Source organism: Aureobasidium pullulans, assembly GCF_000721785.1.
Source record: "Aureobasidium pullulans EXF-150 unplaced genomic scaffold scaffold_2, whole genome shotgun sequence".
Taxonomy (NCBI): domain Eukaryota; kingdom Fungi; phylum Ascomycota; class Dothideomycetes; order Dothideales; family Saccotheciaceae; genus Aureobasidium; species Aureobasidium pullulans.
The window spans coordinates 1,159,580-1,179,261 of NW_021941022.1; the positions used below are offsets into that span (position 1 = coordinate 1,159,580).

The 19,682-nt window shown below is 51.6% G+C and overlaps 6 protein-coding genes across 6 annotated transcripts; 2 read left to right on the forward strand and 4 right to left on the reverse strand.

Moving 5' to 3' along the window:
- Positions 1-9: 9 nt before the first annotated feature.
- Positions 10-5,996, forward strand: M438DRAFT_265760 (Sec63-domain-containing protein; the record flags this gene model as incomplete). The annotated part of the gene is made up of 2 exons (XM_029900048.1): positions 10-379; positions 430-5,996. 2 exons carry the CDS (start codon positions 10-12, stop codon positions 5,994-5,996), a joined length of 5,937 nt encoding a protein of 1,978 aa, XP_029764833.1.
- Positions 5,997-6,221: 225 nt separating this feature from the next.
- Positions 6,222-7,629, reverse strand: M438DRAFT_331536 (nucleotide-diphospho-sugar transferase; the record flags this gene model as incomplete). Its single annotated transcript, XM_029903416.1, has 2 exons — positions 6,222-7,454; positions 7,513-7,629. 2 exons carry the CDS (start codon positions 7,627-7,629, stop codon positions 6,222-6,224), a joined length of 1,350 nt encoding a protein of 449 aa, XP_029764834.1.
- A 1,218-nt stretch (positions 7,630-8,847) lies between these two features.
- Positions 8,848-12,546, reverse strand: M438DRAFT_331537 (uncharacterized protein; the record flags this gene model as incomplete). The annotated part of the gene is made up of 2 exons (XM_029903417.1): positions 8,848-9,077; positions 9,129-12,546. 2 exons carry the CDS (start codon positions 12,544-12,546, stop codon positions 8,848-8,850), a joined length of 3,648 nt encoding a protein of 1,215 aa, XP_029764835.1.
- Positions 12,547-13,047: 501 nt separating this feature from the next.
- Positions 13,048-14,863, reverse strand: M438DRAFT_394269 (uncharacterized protein). The gene is made up of 2 exons (XM_029909155.1): positions 14,391-14,863; positions 13,048-14,298 (listed from the first exon to the last, which is right to left on the reverse strand). Exons 1-2 carry the CDS (start codon positions 14,638-14,640, stop codon positions 13,433-13,435), a joined length of 1,116 nt encoding a protein of 371 aa, XP_029764836.1. The 5' UTR covers positions 14,641-14,863; the 3' UTR covers positions 13,048-13,432.
- A 489-nt stretch (positions 14,864-15,352) lies between these two features.
- M438DRAFT_342218 (actin-related protein-like protein 2/3 complex subunit 2) lies at positions 15,353-16,534 on the reverse strand. The gene is made up of 3 exons (XM_029904698.1): positions 16,427-16,534; positions 15,553-16,367; positions 15,353-15,503 (listed from the first exon to the last, which is right to left on the reverse strand). Exons 1-3 carry the CDS (start codon positions 16,486-16,488, stop codon positions 15,424-15,426), a joined length of 957 nt encoding a protein of 318 aa, XP_029764837.1. The 5' UTR covers positions 16,489-16,534; the 3' UTR covers positions 15,353-15,423.
- A 219-nt stretch (positions 16,535-16,753) lies between these two features.
- M438DRAFT_331540 (WD40 repeat-like protein) lies at positions 16,754-19,669 on the forward strand (the record flags this gene model as incomplete). Its single annotated transcript, XM_029903418.1, has 1 exon — positions 16,754-19,669. The coding sequence occupies one exon, from the start codon at positions 16,754-16,756 to the stop codon at positions 19,667-19,669; it is 2,916 nt and encodes a 971-aa protein (XP_029764838.1).
- Positions 19,670-19,682: the final 13 nt, after the last annotated feature.

A 19,682-nucleotide genomic window follows, 5' to 3' on the forward strand; every position in this document is an offset into this window, starting at 1 on the left:
ACGACTAACATGTCCTCCGCCCTGAATAACGCAGAGACACAATGGCTTGCTCAGCTCAGCGCCATGCGAGCTGCCATCGCCGAACTTAAGCTGCCTCAGACAGATAACGAACCGGCTTATGGGCAAGACGTCTGGACCGACGAAGAAGACTCATCCGAACCTACGAGCGGTGACGATGATCTCTGGGACCTGGTCGACGATGACGAAGAAGAAGACTACGCGTCACTAAGCGACTCGTCCTTTCCTGTGCAGGACAACTCGCCAGCCCCCACATACGGCCCATCTTGGTTGCGCGAAAGACTTGGTTACGTTTCATCTGGTTTGAGCGTGGAAGAGCTGCAGGATCATGTTGGTGCTATACTAGGCTCAGATAGCAGTGGTACGTCGCCTTGGATGCCTTTACACGGGAACGTAACTGACGTATACCAGATGACGAGCTTCAGATGCTTCTCGCTGACACGCTGGGCTTCGACGAACTGGACCTCGTCGCTGATCTTATCGCTCATCGCAACGAGATTGTTAAAGGCTCAGAAGTTCCAGCACAGAATGAATCCAAGGGAAGAATTCTCTCCCGCCGTGAGAGAGAAGCCGCTCTACAACAGCAGGATTTCGAGCACAAAACCGCGTCTCTGGCTGTTGCTCAGGATCGCTCCGCTACCCAGTATCCCCATGTCTACCGAGCACACGATGCCGGGAACATGCTTTCCTCTCACGGCCGAAAGTACATGCTGCCGCTTGGAAGCGAGCGCACCGAACACGAGAAGTACGAAGAATATTCCATCCCTCCTGCCAAAGTCGGCACACTAGGCATCGGCCAATCGCTTGTTGACATCAAAGATATGGACACACTTTGCCGGGGCACCTTCAAAGGGTATAAATCCCTGAACCGCATGCAAAGTCTTGTCTATCCGGTAGCATACAGGACCAGCGAGAACATGTTGATCTGTGCGCCTACTGGTGCCGGAAAAACTGATGCCGCCATGCTGACTATCCTCAACACCATTGCTAAAAACGTGACACCGAGTCCTTCCGAATACCCGGATGCTAGTGACCTCGCTGTTGCCCTCAACGATTTCAAGATCGTGTATGTCGCTCCTATGAAGGCATTGGCTGCTGAAATCACCGAGAAACTGGGCAAAAGACTTGCTTGGCTTGGTGTTCAATGTCGCGAGCTTACTGGCGACATGCATCTTACCAAGGCCGAGATTGTTCAGACCCAAATCATCGTGACCACACCAGAGAAGTGGGATGTCGTCACAAGAAAGAGCACTGGAGATACAGAGCTTGTTCAGAAGGTTCGTCTCCTGATTATTGATGAAGTCCACATGCTTCATGACGAGCGAGGTGCTGTGCTCGAGTCGCTTGTCGCTCGAACAGAGAGACAAGTCGAGAGCACGCAGTCTCTAATCCGTATCGTCGGTCTCTCTGCCACGCTTCCCAACTACGTCGATGTTGCCGATTTCCTCAAGGTCAACCGCATGGCTGGACTTTTCTACTTCGACGGTTCCTTCAGACCTGTGCCCCTCGAACAACACTTCCTCGGTGTCAAGGGCAAAGCTGGCAGCAAGACTTCAAGAGAAAACCTGGAGATTGTCGCCTTTGAGAAAGTACGTGACATGCTGGAGAGAGGCCATCAAGTCATGGTCTTTGTCCATTCTCGCAAAGATACCTGGAAGACCGCCAAGACCATGTATGAGATGGCTACCGACGAGGGATGCACCGACCTTTTCGATCCTTCCTTCCACGAGAACTACCAGCAAGCATTACGTGACTTGAAGACTTCCAAGGGTCGTGAGCTTAGAGAACTTGTGCCCAAGGGCTTCGGTACTCATCATGCTGGTATGCCTCGATCTGACAGGAACATGATGGAACGCTTGTTCGCAGACGGCGTCCTCAAAGTGCTCTGTTGTACCGCAACTCTTGCCTGGGGTGTCAATTTGCCAGCTGCCGCCGTTGTCATCAAGGGTACCCAACTTTACAGTGCAGAGGCAGGTAAATTCGTTGACCTTGGCATTCTTGATGTGCTCCAGATTTTTGGACGTGCCGGACGTCCTCAGTTCCAGGACACTGGTATTGGTTTTATTTGCACCACTCAGGACAAGGTTCAACACTATCTCACTGCAGTGACCCAACAACAGCCCATTGAATCCAACTTTTCAAAGAAGATGGTTGACAATCTCAACGCTGAAATTTCCCTTGGAACAGTGACCTCGGTTTCAGAGGCTGTTCAATGGCTTGGATATTCATACCTCTTTGTCCGTATGCAACGAAACCCTATGGCTTATGGTATCGACTGGGCAGAGATTCGAGACGATCCTCAGCTCGTACAGAGGCGTCGGGAATTGATTATCAAGGCCGCTAGAGTCTTGCAACAAAGCCAGATGATTATCTTCAACGAGACGACCGAAGAGCTTCGCGCAAAGGACGTAGGCAGAATTGCAAGTCAGTACTACGTCCTTCAGACAAGTGTCGAAATCTTCAACACTATGATGCGACCTCAGGCTACGGAGGCAGACGTCCTAAAAATGATCAGTATGAGTGGTGAGTTCGACAACATCCAGTCCAAGGAGCCTGAAGAGAAAGAGCTGTTGCGACTCCAAGATGAAGCTGCTCCTTGCGACATTGAGGGTGGTATTGGCTCGCAATCTGGCAAGACAAATGTCCTTCTTCAGTCTTACATCTCTCGCGCACGTCTGGAAGACTTCACGTTGGTATCAGACTCGTCCTATGTTGCTCAGAACGCGGCTCGTATCTGCAGAGCGTTGTTCATGATTGCCCTGAACAGACGTTGGGGTTACCAGTGCCTTGTTCTTCTGTCTATGTGCAAATCTATTGAGAAGCGCGTGTGGGCATACCAACACCCTTTTCATCAATTCGATATTCCACAGGCAGTCATGCGTAACCTTGACGAGAAAGGTTCGACCACGTCGATTGAGGCTTTGAGGGACATGGAGCCAGCAGAAATTGGACAGCTCGTTCACAACAACAAGATGGGTTACACCATTGCAAAGCTGCTCGATAACTTCCCCACACTCACTGTGGAGGCTGAAATCGCACCCTTGAATCGAGATGTATTGCGTATTCACCTCTACATCACACCTGATTTCAGGTGGAATGAGAAGCATCATGGCAAGTCTGAATCATACTGGATTTGGGTAGAGAACTCTGAAACTTCAGAGATCTACCATCACGAATACTTCATCCTCTCGAGAAGAAAGCTCTACGACGAGCACGAGTTGAGCTTCACCATTCCGCTCACCGATCCACTTCCCTCGCAGATCTATGTTCGTGCTGTATCAGACCGATGGCTTGGTGCTGAAACCGTTACGCCAGTTTCTTTCCAGCATCTCATTCGACCTGATACCGAGAGCGTTTATACTGACCTGCTCAACCTGCAGCCTCTGCCTATTGCCGCACTCAAGAATCCTCTGCTAGAGGAGATATACAGCCAACGATTCCAGTTCTTCAATCCTATGCAGACACAACTATTCCACTGCATGTACCACACATCAGCAAATGTTCTGCTGGGATCTCCCACTGGTAGTGGTAAGACAGTCGCAGCAGAGCTCTCTATGTGGTGGGCGTTCCGCGAGAAGCCGGGATCTAAGGTAGTTTACATTGCCCCCATGAAGGCTTTGGTCCGTGAAAGAGTTCAAGATTGGGGTCGTCGCCTGACCAAGCAGATGGGGTTGAAGCTTGTTGAGTTGACTGGTGACAACACTCCAGACACCCGAACAATCCGCGATGCTGATATTATCATTACGACTCCTGAGAAGTGGGATGGTATCAGTCGTAGTTGGCAGACAAGAGATTACGTACGTCAAGTCAGTCTGGTGATTATTGATGAGATCCATCTGCTTGGTGGAGACAGAGGTCCCATTCTCGAGATCATTGTTTCTCGAATGAATTACATTGCTTCTCAGAAGAAGGGCTCTGTTCGTATCGTCGGAATGTCGACCGCTTGCGCCAACGCCACTGATCTAGGAAATTGGCTCGGTGTCAAGGAAGGCTTATTCAACTTCCGGCACTCAGTTCGTCCTGTTCCTCTGGAGATTTACATCGACGGCTTCCCTGAGCAAAAGGGCTTCTGTCCTCTCATGCAGTCAATGAACCGACCAACCTTCCTGGCAATCAAATCTCACTCTCCAGACAAGCCGGTCATCGTTTTCGTTGCCTCTCGTCGTCAGACTAGACTGACCGCTCGCGATCTCATCAACTTTTGTGGTATGGAAGAGAATCCTCGTCGCTTCGTTCGTATGTCAGAAGACGATCTCGCTTTGAACCTCGACCGAGTGAAGGATGAAGCCCTACGTGAATCTCTCAGTTTCGGTATTGGTCTGCATCATGCAGGTCTTGTTGAATCGGACAGACAACTGGCGGAAGAGCTGTTCGCCAACAACAAAATCCAGGTCCTCGTCGCCACCAGTACTCTGGCTTGGGGTGTCAACTTGCCTGCTCACTTGGTAGTTGTCAAGGGTACGCAGTTCTTCGATGCAAAGACAGAGGCATACAAGGACATGGATCTTACAGATGTTCTGCAGATGCTTGGTCGTGCCGGCAGACCTCAATTCGACACTTCAGGAATCGCTCGCATCTTTACCCAGGATGCGAAGAAAGCTTTTTACAAGCACTTCTTGCATACCGGTTTCCCTGTCGAATCGTCCCTACACAACGTCTTGGACAACCATTTGGGCGCCGAAGTATCCGCAGAGACAATTGCTACCAAGCAAGATGCTCTCGATTACTTGACGTGGACTTTCTTCTTCAGAAGACTCCATAAGAACCCTTCTTACTATGGCTTGGAGATCTCAGCAGAAGAGCATAACACCATGGCTGCTCAGGAACTTGCTAACGAGTACATGGTTGAGATGGTTGACAAGTCACTCTCAGAGCTTGCAGATTCTGGTTGTGTCACCATGCATAGTAATGGTGATGTTGACCCAACCCCGCTGGGTAAGATTATGAGTTACTACTATCTTGCTCACAAGACTATTCGCCATTTGATCAAGCATGCTAAGCCGAATGCCACTTTTGCGGAAGCTCTTGCTTGGATGTGCAGCGCAACCGAGTATGACGAGCTTCCCGTTCGTCATAATGAAGATCTGATCAACGCCGAGCTCTCTGCGGCTTTGCCCTTGAAGGCCGAAGACGCCATGTTGGGGCTGCCCATGTGGGATCCCCATGTCAAGGCATTCCTTCTCCTTCAGGCTCACTTTTCACGCATCGATCTCCCCATCTCTGATTACGTTGGTGATCAAACTTCGGTTCTTGATCAGGCTATTCGTATTTTGCAAGCCTCAATTGATGTTCTCACAGAGTTAGGCTTCAACTCGAGCTGTGGCATGATGATCACCTTACTTCAATGCGTAAAATCTGCTCGTTGGCCCGAAGATGGTCCTTTGGCCATGCTACCAGGCGTTGAGCCACCAAGAGAGCGCCAACGTCTTTCGAACTCCAAGAACCCCAAGCCGAAGAATCTAGTCGAAGCAACTACCACACCACGTAAGGAGATGGAGACCATTCTGCACAAGCAACTCTCGCTTGCACCAACTCAGCAGCCCCGTGCTTTCAAGGCCTTGTCTGCACTGCCCCAATTACGCGTCAACATCAACGATGTTACGGCACTCGGTCTGAATGTCTCGGTCGCTAGATTGAACCCTGCTCTGAATCGCGAGTTCCACATGTACGCCCCGCGCTTCCCTAAGCCTCAGTCAGAGGGTTTCTTCCTGGTCGTTGCCGATACCAAGACCGACGAGGTGCTTGCACTCAAGCGTATTTCTTGGCACGTGCCTGGTCAAGGTAAACAGGCCTCACAGGCCAACCCTAAGCCAATTGCGAGAAGCAAGATCAGATTGCCTCCTGCAGATGGTGAAAGGATGGTCTCGGTCAAGATTGTCAGTGATGGATACATCGGTATGGAGTGGCATATTGAGGATGTTGAAATTCCTGCTCCTCCCATGGTCATCGATGACGGTCTCAAAAAGAAGCAAGGTTGAAACCTGAACGAATAGTACATGGTCCGGCGGGCGGTCGTATGAAGTACCGACTAGCAGTAACGTAGAAATAGCCGCAGATCAATCAACCCGGTACCGACCTCCCTCTCTCCTCTCCATTCTAAGGCTACCAATCTGGCTGTGAAAAGAAAGGATGCTTTTGATGATCATGTACATATTCATTGAAAGCGTGCATGCTGTTTCTCGGGGGAAAATTCGCATATATTATCATAATTCTACCACAATATCCGTCGGACATATATCTCTAGCCACCTTCCTCCAAGTCATGAATTGCTCTCTGAACACTGGGTGTGCATCTGGCCGCCCATCCTTCAGCATCTGCTCATTGACACCCCATGGCTTGCCCATTGCTGTGAAATGCAAGACCGATACTTGTTTGTATAGCTCGTATAACTCATTGTAATATCTCTTATCTGTGAGATCGGGGGTTTCAGTGCTCACGACTTCCGAAGAAGACTTGCCGTGGGATGGCGGTGCGATGCCGCCTGGGAGGTGAGGTTTTCCATCTGAATGTTTTGACGGATTGACGATGCCAGGGATGGTATCGGGAAGCAAGTCGTCTGCCATCTGCGAGTCATCATCTTTGATCTTTGGCAGTGTTGGCAAATTGACATCGGTGGTCATCTTTGGCAAACTCTCGGATGTGCCTTTCTTGTTCCCATTCGCTTGAGTCAAGTCCTTCAGTTGACCGTCGGGCGCAGTCTCGTAGTTCGAGGGCTCGAATTGGGAGCCCTGTTGAGCCTGCCCCCTCTTGTTCAGATCTTGCGTCTCCGACCATGCGACCTCATGTGTGCCATTCGTGATTCCAGCAACGATGGCCTCAGGCTTATGAAACCATTTCGGGAGATTCCAGTCTTCCCAATGACTGTTCAGTGTGACAAAATGTCCGGGTAGCATCAACACAGTGTCCCCAAACAACTCGTTTGCAATATCCATGTCGTACTTGTCGATTTGGATATTGTCGAGTGCTTTTTCGACTACATGCCATACTCGATCTGATAACGTGATCACCATAAATGCTGTGCTGAACGTCTCTTTGGCGATCCAGTAAGCTCGAGGTGCAGCAAGGTCGGCTTCGATCTTGTCTTCGAAGAGGTAGTCCAGATTTCGAAGCACCAGTTGGTCGGAGTCCATCACGATTACGCGTTTGAGCGAGGTGTCGATTTGATGCATCCGGAAGCCGTACAATTTCAGCAGGCAATCTTGATAATATCCAGCACCTTCGGTGCCATTTGCAAGTGCCGGGGCCGCTTGCAATGATACTGTTGCGCCGGAGTCTTCCAAGGCTTCTACGTAGCTCAGAGAGACCTCATTGGTGATCAAGACGTGGATGCGATATTTTGTTTCGAATACGTCCTTCAACTGTCTGATGTTAACCAGAACAGAACACGCATAGGTGTCTTGTGTCGCATAAAAGACGTATGCATATGGAGAAGGTGCCTGCCATTATTAGCCAGATCACCAAGAAAGATGAGTCAGCGTTATAGAAGTCACATACCTCGACAGATGTTTCCTCATCGATTCCATGTGCTACACCCGCATCCGACCCCAAATCAAGCGCCACCATATCATCAACCGCAAAGGATGACCCTTGGCCGAATGCCTGTGTAGTCATATCCCACCCCTTGTGCACCACCTCCCTCGACTTACCATATGACCCCGTCCACAAAACCACCACCAATGCAAAGATGCAAAGATAAGCTACCCTACCCAACCTTAACAACATCTTTATTCCTCCTTATCGACGCTGTACGAAGCGCGACGCAGACACAAGTCAAAAACACCAACCGTATGGATAATAATATGGAAATAAGAAGAGGGGAAATGGAGGATATCCTTTGGAATGGAATAATGGGTCTCAAACGTATGTATATCTCATTGTGCCTCGGACATTCCTTGATCGATTCGGAAGGGAAAATCTGGGATTCAGCTGAAGCCCACTTCTGGCCACCCACCTGAAAGGCTGAAGCTTCGAAACATGTCCTCTTGTACTCTATCCATCAGCTGAAAAGAACGTTGCACGGCTACTCCATGCAAACCACACATTCCATTGAGCCTCCTCGGGGACTTTCCCCAATCGAAAAGCTGCAGAAGGAGTCAGAAACAGGGATGAGACAAACGGTTGATGTGTTCGAAGGAGGTGGGTTCGTTGTGGTAACGCTGGTGCAGCGGGAGAAAGGCTTGGCTGATGATGCGCCTGCCTAACCCATGGCACAGTTTAGAGGCACGACTGCGACTGATCATGATGCACTGCAACACTGCCGAGGTCGCAATGTGGTAGTTTCGGTAGCAAATTCGAAGCAGATTTATCAAGCACATGACGTTCAAAAAGTAAACGTTCATCATTAATTGCTCCAGAGGACAAAAATAGAAATCAATCCCCTAAAGCAAAGCCGTTGCTCGCTATACATTAATTTGCAGGAGACAAAAAGGAAGAAAGGATCCGACCACGAAGGAACAAGAGAAAACGACTAGCGCTAGCACGAAAGAATAAAGGAAAAGAATGGGAAAAAAGAGAATCCTCATCTAAAAACATCCAAGGCCATCGTGTGACAGGCAGCAGGTATAGAACAGAATCGAAGAGAAAGGAGAACGGATGGAACCAATTCGCAATAAGCGGAAAGAATGAGAAAAAAAGAATGAAAAACGTTCAAGCCCATAATGATCGGTCGGCCATCTTCGAGATATCAACAGTTTTGTGTGTTTTCACCAGGCGGCCACGCTTGCGACTGTCTGGTGTAGATTCCTTCTAGAGGAATACGTCGTGAAATGAACAAAGCAACCCAAACTCCACGCTGCATTTTGAAAGTCAACTATCCAAGTCCTTTGGGCCTTACACCCGAGGTGCGGTGTCGCGCTTTTCTAACGTGCCAAACAGACTCTCCGGAGGAATTCTGTTCAGATTGGCCTGTTGGTCGGCTCTCAACTGAGGCATGGGCACATAGCCCTCTCTGCGGCGACGGTATCGCTCGACCATTATGCCGATGACCACCAGCAAGAAGGTCAAAGCGCAAGCAATGGCCAGTCCAATCAGAACGACAAGGCCAAGAGCAAGGTGATGGGCTATACACAATTAGTATCTATCATACTCAGAAAGATTTGGAGATTGCCTACATTTGGAGCTCAAGAAGTTGCTGGGGTTTTGGACAAACATCCCACTCAAGGTACCTTGTCCACCGTTGGCGGTAGTCGTAAGGATGAAAGGCTGGAAACTGGTTCCGTTATACAGCACAGCGCTGGCATTGCCATTGTCGGGAAGCTCGATTGAACCAGTAATCAGCAAGACTTCGTCGGAAGGGACTAGGCTGCTAAGCTGGTGCTTCTCGGTAAGAGACATGATCTGAAGTCCTCTGATGGAAGATGCAGATCCGAAGCCAGTGACAGGGTGCCAAGTGGTGCCATCAAACTTCTGCAGGAACGATGAGCCATTGGCTGCGGTACCTGCGACCCACCACGCATCGTAGTTGGGGTTAGCCGGAGTCATGGCGGTGACTGGGCCGGGCAAGTTAGCTGAAGCACCAAGGTCGGTGAAAGTCTGCTTCTTCGAGTCGTACAGAGCCAGTCTGGTGCTGTTGCCGCTAGTGGAGAAATCTCCACCCACAATCAATTGGCTGTTAGATCTCCAGACCATGGTATTGATTGTGCCGCTAAGTCCAGATGCGGGAGGCATCCACTGGCCACTCGACGTGTCGTACATGCAGAACGATGGGCATGACATCGATCCTGCATTCTCAAAGTTGCCTCCAACGTAGACATTGGAAGAACCAGGTTGGGCTGCAACAGCGTTGACAGAGACAGAGTCGCCGGCGAGTGCTGCAGGTTGGCCGGTAGCGAGCGCGTTTGTAGACAGGTCCCACACCAGCAGGCCTTCGATATCGTTGTCGTTGGCTGTGCCAGTGATTGAGCCACCAACGAAGAGGCTGGTATCACGGACGTCGAGGGCAAGGACAGTTGAGTCTGCATCGATGGTGCTGGGAAGACCAATGACACTCTGACCGTTCGTGTTGTCGATAATCAGGAGATTGTTGATGGTGGACTCGGCAGAAGAGTTGGCTGTGAAGTGGCCGCCGAGGATGGTCATGTTCTTGCCATTGTCCAGGTAAAAGTAGCCGGTAGCTACACCGGTAACATTCTGGCTAGTTGTGGCTCTCTTACGCATGCTTGACGACTCGCGAGTGGCGGAGATGGAGATACCAAGTGGCGAGATCGAAGGTCGGCCAGAGCCGCTGAGAGCTACGGCATCACTCATGCCGATCTGCGAGGCGACAAGGGATCCGGCCAGAAGTTGGCCGTAGTCAGCCACCATAGTCTGAGCCAAAAGACCGCCGCTCAAAGAGACAGTTGCGTTGGCGAGATTGTGAAGCCAGTTGCCACGAGAAGGCACCCATGCAGCGAAACCGTCGGCAGAGTAAGTCGCATTGCTACCGACAGCGTTGACGCTAGTAAAGTCACCACTGACGGCAAGAACAGTCTCTTGATCACTGCCGGAGATGTTGAGCTGCAGAGGAACAATAGCCCAGACAGGGCCATTGACGCCTGCACCAAGCGCTCTCCATGATTTATCATCGATGGAGTAAGCAGCGATGCCGTTCAGTCCCGAGGTTTGAGTAGTGGCCGTGTTGGTAAAGTTGCCACCAACGTAGATGGTAGAACCGTTCTGGTACACAGTGCGCACTTCAGAGTTCAGCCCGCCTCCGGGCAGAGAGGTGGCGTTTTGGCTGCCGATGCTGAAGATGTTGTGGATATCACCGCTGGAGAAGTTGCCAGCTACGTAAGTCACATCTTCGTAGACAGCAAGAGCATTGATCTTGGCTCCCATATCCAGAGTCATGGCGGCAGAATCGATCTTCGAAGCGGAAAAATCGGTGTTGACAGTAGCGACGTTAGGATCGTAATCGTAGAGGCCGTTCAAGCCACCAGTCGATGTGACCAACTCGAAACGGACGCGTTGAGCGACGACAGTCAAAGGAGTGTTCTGACCAGCAACCGGGGTCAGGGTGACCTCAGGACGGAACGAGTCGGATGCGGCATCAACGTAGCCATAATAGACTTGGTCGTACTTGTCGTAGTAGTTGGTCTGGTAAAGAGTGGTGGTGATCGCTCCTTTCTCAGTAGTCATGGATCCAGTAATATTCACAATTCCACGAGTCGAGCAGGTGCCGTCCTGAAGACAGCCGGGAGTGTACAACGTGATGGAGTAGTTTCCTGACTGCTTGATATCGGGCTTGAAAACGACCTGGGCAGTCTCGGTGGTGACGCTACCATTCAGATCGGCAGTAAGATAATCGGATGTGCTCAGACCAGAAGGGGTCTGTTTCCAGGGGCCAGTGACGGTCGAGTTGGCGCCAGTGGTACTAACACTGTCGCAACGAGGCTCATTGAAGTCGGAAATTGCAAAAGCATAAATATCGTCCTGGAACAACTCAATGCCACTCAAACCAGCTCCAGCGCCATACCAAGCAGAGATGTCAATGCGGAAATCGTTCATGCCGACAGAGTTGACAAAGTGAAAGTCCTGGTACGAGGTGTTTCCTTGCGGAAGAGGGCAGTTGGCAGTGCAAGAAGCAAAGCTACCGTTCTCGTCCGTGTAGGTAAAGTTCATGATTCCACCGAGGGGGAAGGCAGTAAAGCGCCAGGTCTTGGTTCCACGTCCGTCCTGGTTGGTGTTGTACAGGCGCAGCTTGGTGGGGTTGAAGCCGAAACCAAACGAGCCTCGCCAGAAACCAGGAGTATTGTCCTCGAGCAGCCAGGCGTTTCCAGCAGAGTCCTCGCCAGTCTGGCAGATGATGTTGCGAGGATCACCGAAGCCATCGGTTGAAGTTGATGCGCCAGAGGTGATGTTTCCAGCAGAGAGGTTGATAACCTGGACATCCTTGTTTGTAGGAGTGGTTGTGTTGCCCAAACCATCGAAAGATCCGCCAAAGATGATGGTACCGCTGGAGCTCTTAGCGATAGATGTGACGGGGCCGTTGAATCCAGCAAAGGGTAGATTTGTCCATCCAGAAGCCCAAGCGATGGCATTTGTCGAGTTGCCTCCGGTAAAGCTACCTCCAACGTAGACGGTGGACGATGCGTCATCACAGTAGACGGCAGACACAGAACCAGAAAGTCCATCTAGAGGGGTGATTTTGGTAGTGTTCGGGTTCCATAGAGCAATGCCTTGTGCAGGGACACCGCCGAGACTAGTGAAGTTGCCTCCTACTACGACGCCTTGCAAGGCACCGTTGCTGACGAACGGACACATGGTAGTGATGAAGGCATCAGCGAGAGCCAGACTCTGGAAGGAGCCATCGGGATATTGTGAAAAGAGATATTGGCTGCCATTGGCGAAGTTTGCATTTTGAGTCTGTCCTTGGTACGTGTAAAGAGATATTGAGTCGAAGTCGCCGGCCAGAGCGACGCGGCCAAGTCCAGAGAGATCGAGGTTCGGTGACGGGGCGGAAGAGAAATTACGGGCGGCGGCGGAGGAGAGAAGGGTAGCGAATGTGGTGCCAAAGGCGAGAGGGCGCGACGAGTACATTGACGATCTCATCTTGTGCGCAGCTCTCCGTCGCTAGATTGGCGGCGGCGGCGGGTGAGCGGGCGCAAAGGCGGAGAAGGATAATTATGTCGTCGTGGGTCGAAGGATAATGGTCGAGTGCGATGGGTGACGAATGGCATGCAGCGGGTGTGGTCCAGAATGCAAGTGCCTGGTTCCTGAGCGAGTCACGTTTTGTCGATCTCGTCGGTGGCTTGGGGAGCGAGAGGACCAATTGAGGGGGTGCGCAAAACAGGTAGCAACAGCTGTATTAAGGGAACGGGTAGAAAGAATGACTGCAGTTAGAAACTGTGCTGCTGGGAAAGAATTGCGCCGTGGTGGCCTCGTCGGTCGTGTTTCGTCGTCAGGGAGAGGAAGAGAATGCGAATGGAATGCTGCCCTCACTGCCCCCAACCAACGCTGCCAATGCTGCCCTTCGTGTGCCCTTCAAGGAGTCCGTCCGATACGACCAGAGGCCCGTGCCCCCAATCACGTTGGAGAACGAAATGATGATTTGCCTTTAAACCTCAAACAGTCAACGCGCGCCATGTAAACACGTCTGGCATCTTTGTTTGCTTCGTCATTGCTGTCTTGCTCTGTGCTATATACCCAGCAACCATCATGTCCTCGTTTGTCTGTGTTTGACTTTCAAACCCGCTCCGGCACGCCTTGCTGATGCTCCAGCCTTCTTCCTGCCTCCGACGGCCTCCATCATGCATCAATTCGTTATGTCGTAAACCGCTAGCAAGTACCCCTGCAGCCCTGTATCGCGTGCATCGCGCGCCGTGCTTTGTGCTGGATTCGTGTGCAACTGCCCGCCGTCGTCGTTACACACATCCGAGATTTCCTCCAGAGCAAATCGTCCAAAATCTCAAGGCTGGCGGCCGGCTATCACAATCTCTCAAATGTCGTTGTAGCCAAGCAGTCTCTTGGGTAGACCCTTGTCCATGACTGCCCATGCCCATGCACGGCCAGCTTCACCGCACCACAGCGATTCCGGGCTATCCGACTTCTCAACCAAGCCATCCTTCTCTAGTCCCTTCATCTCGTGGCCGGTCGTGTATGTCAAGAAGTGCTGGCAGTGTTCGTCATCGAGTGCGAGAGCATTGCCCGACATACCGTGACACAAGCAAGGCTCTTTGGTCAGAAGGCCGCGCTCCAAGATGCAATCTCTGCCCTTACGAATTGCGCTGTCGATTCTGCTCTGGAGCTTGGGGAAGTGATTCTTGATTGACAGCAGGGAGTTGACAACGCCTGGGGCGCCATGGCACACATGAACCAGCTTGTCTTTTCCGGGTGGAAGGCTGCTGGGCCAGTTTCCACTCTCGTATTGGTAAGTGAGCAGAACAGAGAGGTCGGCCTCTACAGCTCTCGAGTAGCGTTCGGGATCGGTCAAGGTGACTTGGGTGATGATGCCGATCAGGCCGTGAACAGCGCCTACGTAACTCTTGCCATGCCACTTCCATGGCCTTTCTGACTTCAGGATCGCCTCGACGACATCGTCCTGAGTATCTGTGATCATCTGTGAGATCCTGGCGTCATCCACAAACGCTGCCTTGACCAGTCGGAGATAGTAGAGGTAGCCAGCACGACCATACAGCCACTCGTTTTCGCTAGCATCGTCCAGTACCTCGGCGGAGTAATCGCAGAGCTCTGCTGCCATGTCGGCATCCTTGGAACTGGCGGCACCAATTGCCAATAGTGCTAGGATATCATCTGCGATGCCGCACTTGCCGACGCGAGGACCTGGGAACGACTTGATGTGATCTAAGGTATCACTTAGCATATTCCCAATAGCGAGTAGCCCGACAAGACAGCATTTCTTTATTTGAAAAGCACACCCGCGCGTGGTAACTTACCTTGGGATTGCTTCAGGTAAGTAGCCGACCAAGTACCAAGCTGGATACCCTCGATGATCAGGTCCGAGTAAAGCTGTTGGAGCACCAGGAATAGGTAGGCGACACTGGTTGGACCGTTGTAGATACCGCCACCAGCGCGCACTTCAGCTGGAGGGTATTGGCATACGAGACGGGTAAGAGAAGCAATCAGTTGCTTGTGAGGATCTCTGCTGCTGAGCGGCTCGTCATTCTTGAAGTAGCGGGGCGGCATCTTGACTGTGATGCGCGAACGAGCGGGGTAGTTGAATAGGCTCTGAGACACGTTGAAGGGTTGGTGGCCCGCAAAGAAAGTTGTAGGTGTTGGTAGCTGTGTAATGAAAGGTGGATGCAAGATAGATTGACCGTACTTTCGATGTCACCAGGTGCCCTTAGATTGTTCGAAAGTGAATGAATAGCAAGCGCATGAAATCCGACGCGTGCGCCAAGCATTCACTTTCCCTGCTTTGGAGCGTTTCCTCCTTCTGCAAGCTCTCGGGCGTGGGTGAAGGCGTACAATCGTGCAGCTGAATCTGATTGATTTTGCAGTACGAGCAAGGTATTCCTGAGCTTTTGGTTGATGCTCTCTAGATGTTGGATAACTTTCTGTTGTATTCAAGAGTCAAACAGCGGTTCACCAGAATAAATGAATGTTTTTTTGCAAGGTGTTTAATGTGGCATGTCGTGGACACCAAATTCTCGACAAAAAGGCGAGGATAAGGCCAAATTACATCTAGACAATCGTCGGTAAATCTATGACAGATCAGATTGTCGTCTGGGCTGTACCCAGGAGCTTCATGGTACCGTTTCACATTGCAGGAACCAGTATCGATGGGTGGAATACACAGATCAGGGTCATCCCCTTAGCAAAGTCGCTTTGAACTTACTGGCTTCCGAGTCACGATGAATCCTAACGGCAAATGCTACATGCACACAGGATGCTCCAGTGGGATTCTAAGTGATGATATCATTGAAGTGTGTCGTTTCTGTTATTTTTCTGTATGGACAGGGTATATATCTACGCCTGGACTCTGAAGGTCCTGCCACTGGCGGTCTTGCGCTCCTTCTCCTCGACCTCTGGTCTTGCACGACGAAGGACTGTGTGATGTTAGCAAAAATCTAAGTGATATGGGGGCACAAGCGATACCTTGAAGGAAGTCGGCAGTTCGTCTGCGCATTCTCGAGTGAATGTAGGCTTTTGAGGCCTTGATGTGGTAGTGGAAGTAGTCGCGGAAAGTCTGGATGTGGGAGATGACTTCGTATCTTCTGGCAGGTTGGAGATGGCGAGGGAAGAGAACGAAAGTAACGTAGCCAACATCAGCGGTGCCAGAGGGAGGCAGGCCGGGCATGCCCTGCAGTTCCAGAGGCGGGTCGTGACGGAAGAGGACTTGTGGGGCGTTCTGGATAGCTCTGCGGCGGGCATCGACGAATTCCTGCAAGAAGACCTTGCCGAAGATGCGGTCTGTCTCCTCGCGGAAGATTGTGCTGAAAATGACAGTGACACGATCGTGACTGGCCTTGACATAGATGGCTTCCTCCTCGCGGTAGTGAATGGCTCTGACCTGACCACCCTCAAGGACACCCTGGGGAGCAGACTCGGAAGTGTACTTGGATGCTTCCTCATGCAGAGCCTGGTACTCATCAAAAGCCTGCTCGAAGGGGGCAGCCATGGCGTTGCGCTTTAGCAGACTGAGGCGGGAGATGAGGTCGGTGCGGGCATCCTCATCGGCGGGGAGGTTCTCAAGGTCAATCTCAACGGAGAAGTCGTAGCCAGACTCGGGCTGAACAATGTAGTCCTGGTATTCACGCTGGAGGACCTGCTCGGCACCATATTGAACGAGCTCCTTGTAGCACTTGATGTTGATGGAGATGAGGATCTTTGTCTTTGATGTAGGAGTCGAGATGTGGAAGGTGACGCCGTCAAAGTCGGAAACAATTTGGTCAATTGAAGTGGGGGCAGCGCTATAGACAAGGCATCAGTCGGCTGCTGTAGGACGCGTGGGTGGCAGAGGGGTAGCTACCCGGAGAAGCGGTCCTTGAGTAGCGACTCAATGAGGACGTTTTGGTAGTCGAGCAACAACATGGCGGCGACAGCTCAACAGGGCAGTGGAAGAGCAACGTTGTGGGAGTGGTATACAAGCAGCCAGCGACAGCGACAGCGACAGCGACAGCAGCAGCAGCAACAGCAAGCGTGGCTTGGGTAGTCGAATGCCCGCCGCGCAGCCCTACGGGATCGTCATGTTCCCCGGCTTTCTTGGCATCTTTGAGGCGCTTTGATCACTCAACTTTTTCGAGATTCAAGAACTTTTTGCCCTTGGATATCGCCTTTTGCTGGCGTCGTCGGCACAATGGTCAAGTCATATCGCAAGTACGAGCAGTCGGCCACCTTTGGTCTTGTCAACACTGCCCTCTCCAACCTTGTCTGGACTCCCGATAACCTCGTCTCGTCGTCTTCGCGCAACACTGGAGCCGGCAGAGCCTACGTTGGCGCAAACGAGCATGTTCTAGCCTGGGATGTCAAGAAGGGCGAGCTGGTCAGCCGCTGGCACGATGTCGACTGCAAGTCCCAGGTCTCGGCTATCGCCCAGTGCCTTGCCCAGCCTGATCTCTTTGCTGTTGGTTACCAGGATGGCAGCATTCGAGTATGGGATGCTCTGTCCAACAACCCCATCATGACCTTCAACGGCCACCGCTCCGCTATCACCCACCTCACTTTCGACTCCGAGGGCGCAAGACTTGCCAGTGGTGCAAAGGATACAGACATCATCATCTGGAACCTGCTTTCTGAAACCGCCGAGTTCCGTCTCCGAGGTCACAAGGACCAGATCACCGGCCTACACTTCATCCGTACGAGACTCTCTGGTCGTCAATCGCCCCACACAGACGAAGCTGTCGATGTCACTGCCTCGGGCGAGCCCGAAGAGTTTGAGGAAAAGTACCTGCTCTCCACCAGCAAGGATGCCCTGATCAAAATTTGGGACCTTTCAACTCCACAATGTATCGAGACACATGTCGCTCAGACAAACGGTGAATGCTGGGCTCTCGGTGTTTCACCAGATGGCATGGGCTGTATCACCGCAGGTAACGACGGCGAACTCAAGGTCTGGTCGCTTGACCTCGAGAGTTTGGCCGATTTTGGCGCCAACATCGCAGAGGCAAAACAGTCAAGCTCTCTGACCGCACAGGGCATTCTTCTCCGCCAGAGCAAAGACCGAACTCTGAGTGTCGCCTTCCACCCCAAGGGCGAATACATTGCTGTGCACGGTTCAGAGAAGGCTGTTGAGATCTGGCGCATCAGAACGGATGAGGAGGTGCAAAAGAGCTTGGCTAGAAAGAGAAAGAGAAGAAGAGAAAAGGCTGCCGCTGCCGGTGCTTCTGTCGCAGAAGCTGAGAAAGAGGACGAGAACACAACACCCGACGTGTCCGAGGTCTTCGTCTCATATGTTATAGTCCGCACTGGTGGAAAGGTCAGATCGGCCGCTTGGGCTACCAGCAGATCCTCGAAGAACGTAGAGCTAGTCTGCTCCACCACAAACAACCAGATCGAGTCCTACACCATCACCGGCCGTGAGAAATCAAAGAAGGCCACTGCTGACGCTCCCGATTACAACCGCGCTCTGGCTGTTGACATGCCCGGACACAGAACTGATATTCGCGCTCTGGCCCTGAGCTCTGACGACCGTATGCTTGCATCTGCTTCCGCTGGACTTCTCAAGATTTGGAACGTAAAGACTCAGAGCTGTCTTAGAACACTCGAGTGTGGCCAGTCGCTCTGCTGCACATTCTTGCCTGGTGACAAGATTGTCTTGGTCGGAACAAAGACTGGAGAGCTCGAGTTGTATGATATTGCCTCTTCGGCTCTGATCGACAAATTCCAGGCGCACGACGGTGCTGTCTGGACTCTTCAAGTTCATCCTGATGGAACATCAGTCGTGACTGGAGGTGCTGACAAGGCAGCTAAATTCTGGAAGTTCGACATTGTTCAGGAAGAGATCCCTGGTACCCGAAGAACAACACCTAAATTGAAGCTTACTCAGACTCGCGTTCTCAAGGTCGCAGACGATGTTTTGAGCGTTTGCTTCTCTCCCGACTCCCGACTCCTCGCCCTGTCAACCCTCGACAACACAGTCAAGGTCTTCTTCGTCGACACTCTAAAACTCTTCCTTACCCTTTATGGCCACAAACTTCCCGTTCTCAATATCTCCATCTCATCAGACAGCAAACTCATCGCCACTTGCAGTGCGGACAAGAATGTCCGTATCTGGGGTCTGGACTTTGGCGACTGCCACAAGGCCTTCTTCGCTCATCAAGACAGTGTGATGCAAGTCTTGTTCATCCCTCACCCTGTCGAGAAGGAAGAGCAACATCTGTTCTTCAGTGCCAGTAAAGACTCAGTCGTCAAGACCTGGGATGGTGACAAGTTTGAGCAAATCCAGAAGTTGGAAGGTCATCACGGAGAAGTGTGGGCCATGGTCGTCAGCAGGACTGGCGAAAAGGTCATCACAGCAAGTCACGACAAGAGTATCCGTGTCTGGGATGTCACGGATGATCTTATCTTCCTGGAAGAAGAGCGCGAGAAGGAGCTTGAACAAATGTACGAATCAACGCTGGCTACTCAACTTGACAAAGATCACGCCGACGATGATGAGGGTGCTGAGGACGATTTCGCAGCTGCGTCTAAGCAGACGATAGCCACCTTGACATACGGTGAACGTATATTGGAAGCTCTCGAGCTTGGCTATGCAGACTACCAAGTTGTGCAAGCGTGGCAAGCTGAGAAGACAACAAAACCGAATCTTGCACCGCCGCAACGAAACCCTGTATTCACATATGGCAACCTGAGTGCCGAACAGCACGTTTTGCAGACCATTCGCAAGATTCCGAACGCCTCTCTGAACGATGCACTCATGGTTGTACCGTTCTCATCCCTTCCTGTCCTTTTCATGTTCGTTTCTGTCTTCATACAGCGTCGTATGCAGCCATCACTGGCATGGCGCGTCTTCTACTTTTTGCTACAAACACACAACTCACAGATTGTGGCTAGCAAGCAGCTCAAGGATGTATTGGGCGAGGTGCTAGAAGCATATGGGCAGTTCGTCAAGGAGGAGAAGAACATGCTTGGCTTCAACATGGCCGCTCTGAATCTGATGGGCAGAGAGATCAAGGAAGCACAGAGTCATGGTATGGAAGACGAGCAAGAAGAGGAGAAGGAGGAGAAGTTGGAAAGAGGAACCAAAAAGCGCGCATTTGCTTCAATTGCATAAGGGACCGGGGTTT

Bases quoted from the DNA above. Each gene is read 5' to 3' on its own strand.
- M438DRAFT_342218 (XM_029904698.1), bottom strand. From the start codon at position 16,488: ATGTTGTTGCTCGACTACCAAAACGTCCTCATTGAGTCGCTACTCAAG. The intron at 16,368-16,426 runs GTAGCTACCCCT...CCTTGTCTATAG, and splicing joins CTCAAGGACCGCTTCTCCGG to CGCTGCCCCCACTTCAATTG. The intron at 15,504-15,552 runs GTATCGCTTGTG...AACATCACACAG, and splicing joins AACTGCCGACTTCCTTCAAG to TCCTTCGTCGTGCAAGACCA.
- M438DRAFT_394269 (XM_029909155.1), bottom strand. From the start codon at position 14,640: ATGCCGCCCCGCTACTTCAAGAATGACGAGCCGCTCAGCAGCAGAGAT. The intron at 14,299-14,390 runs GTAAGTTACCAC...GTGATACCTTAG, and splicing joins TTACCTGAAGCAATCCCAAG to ATCACATCAAGTCGTTCCCA.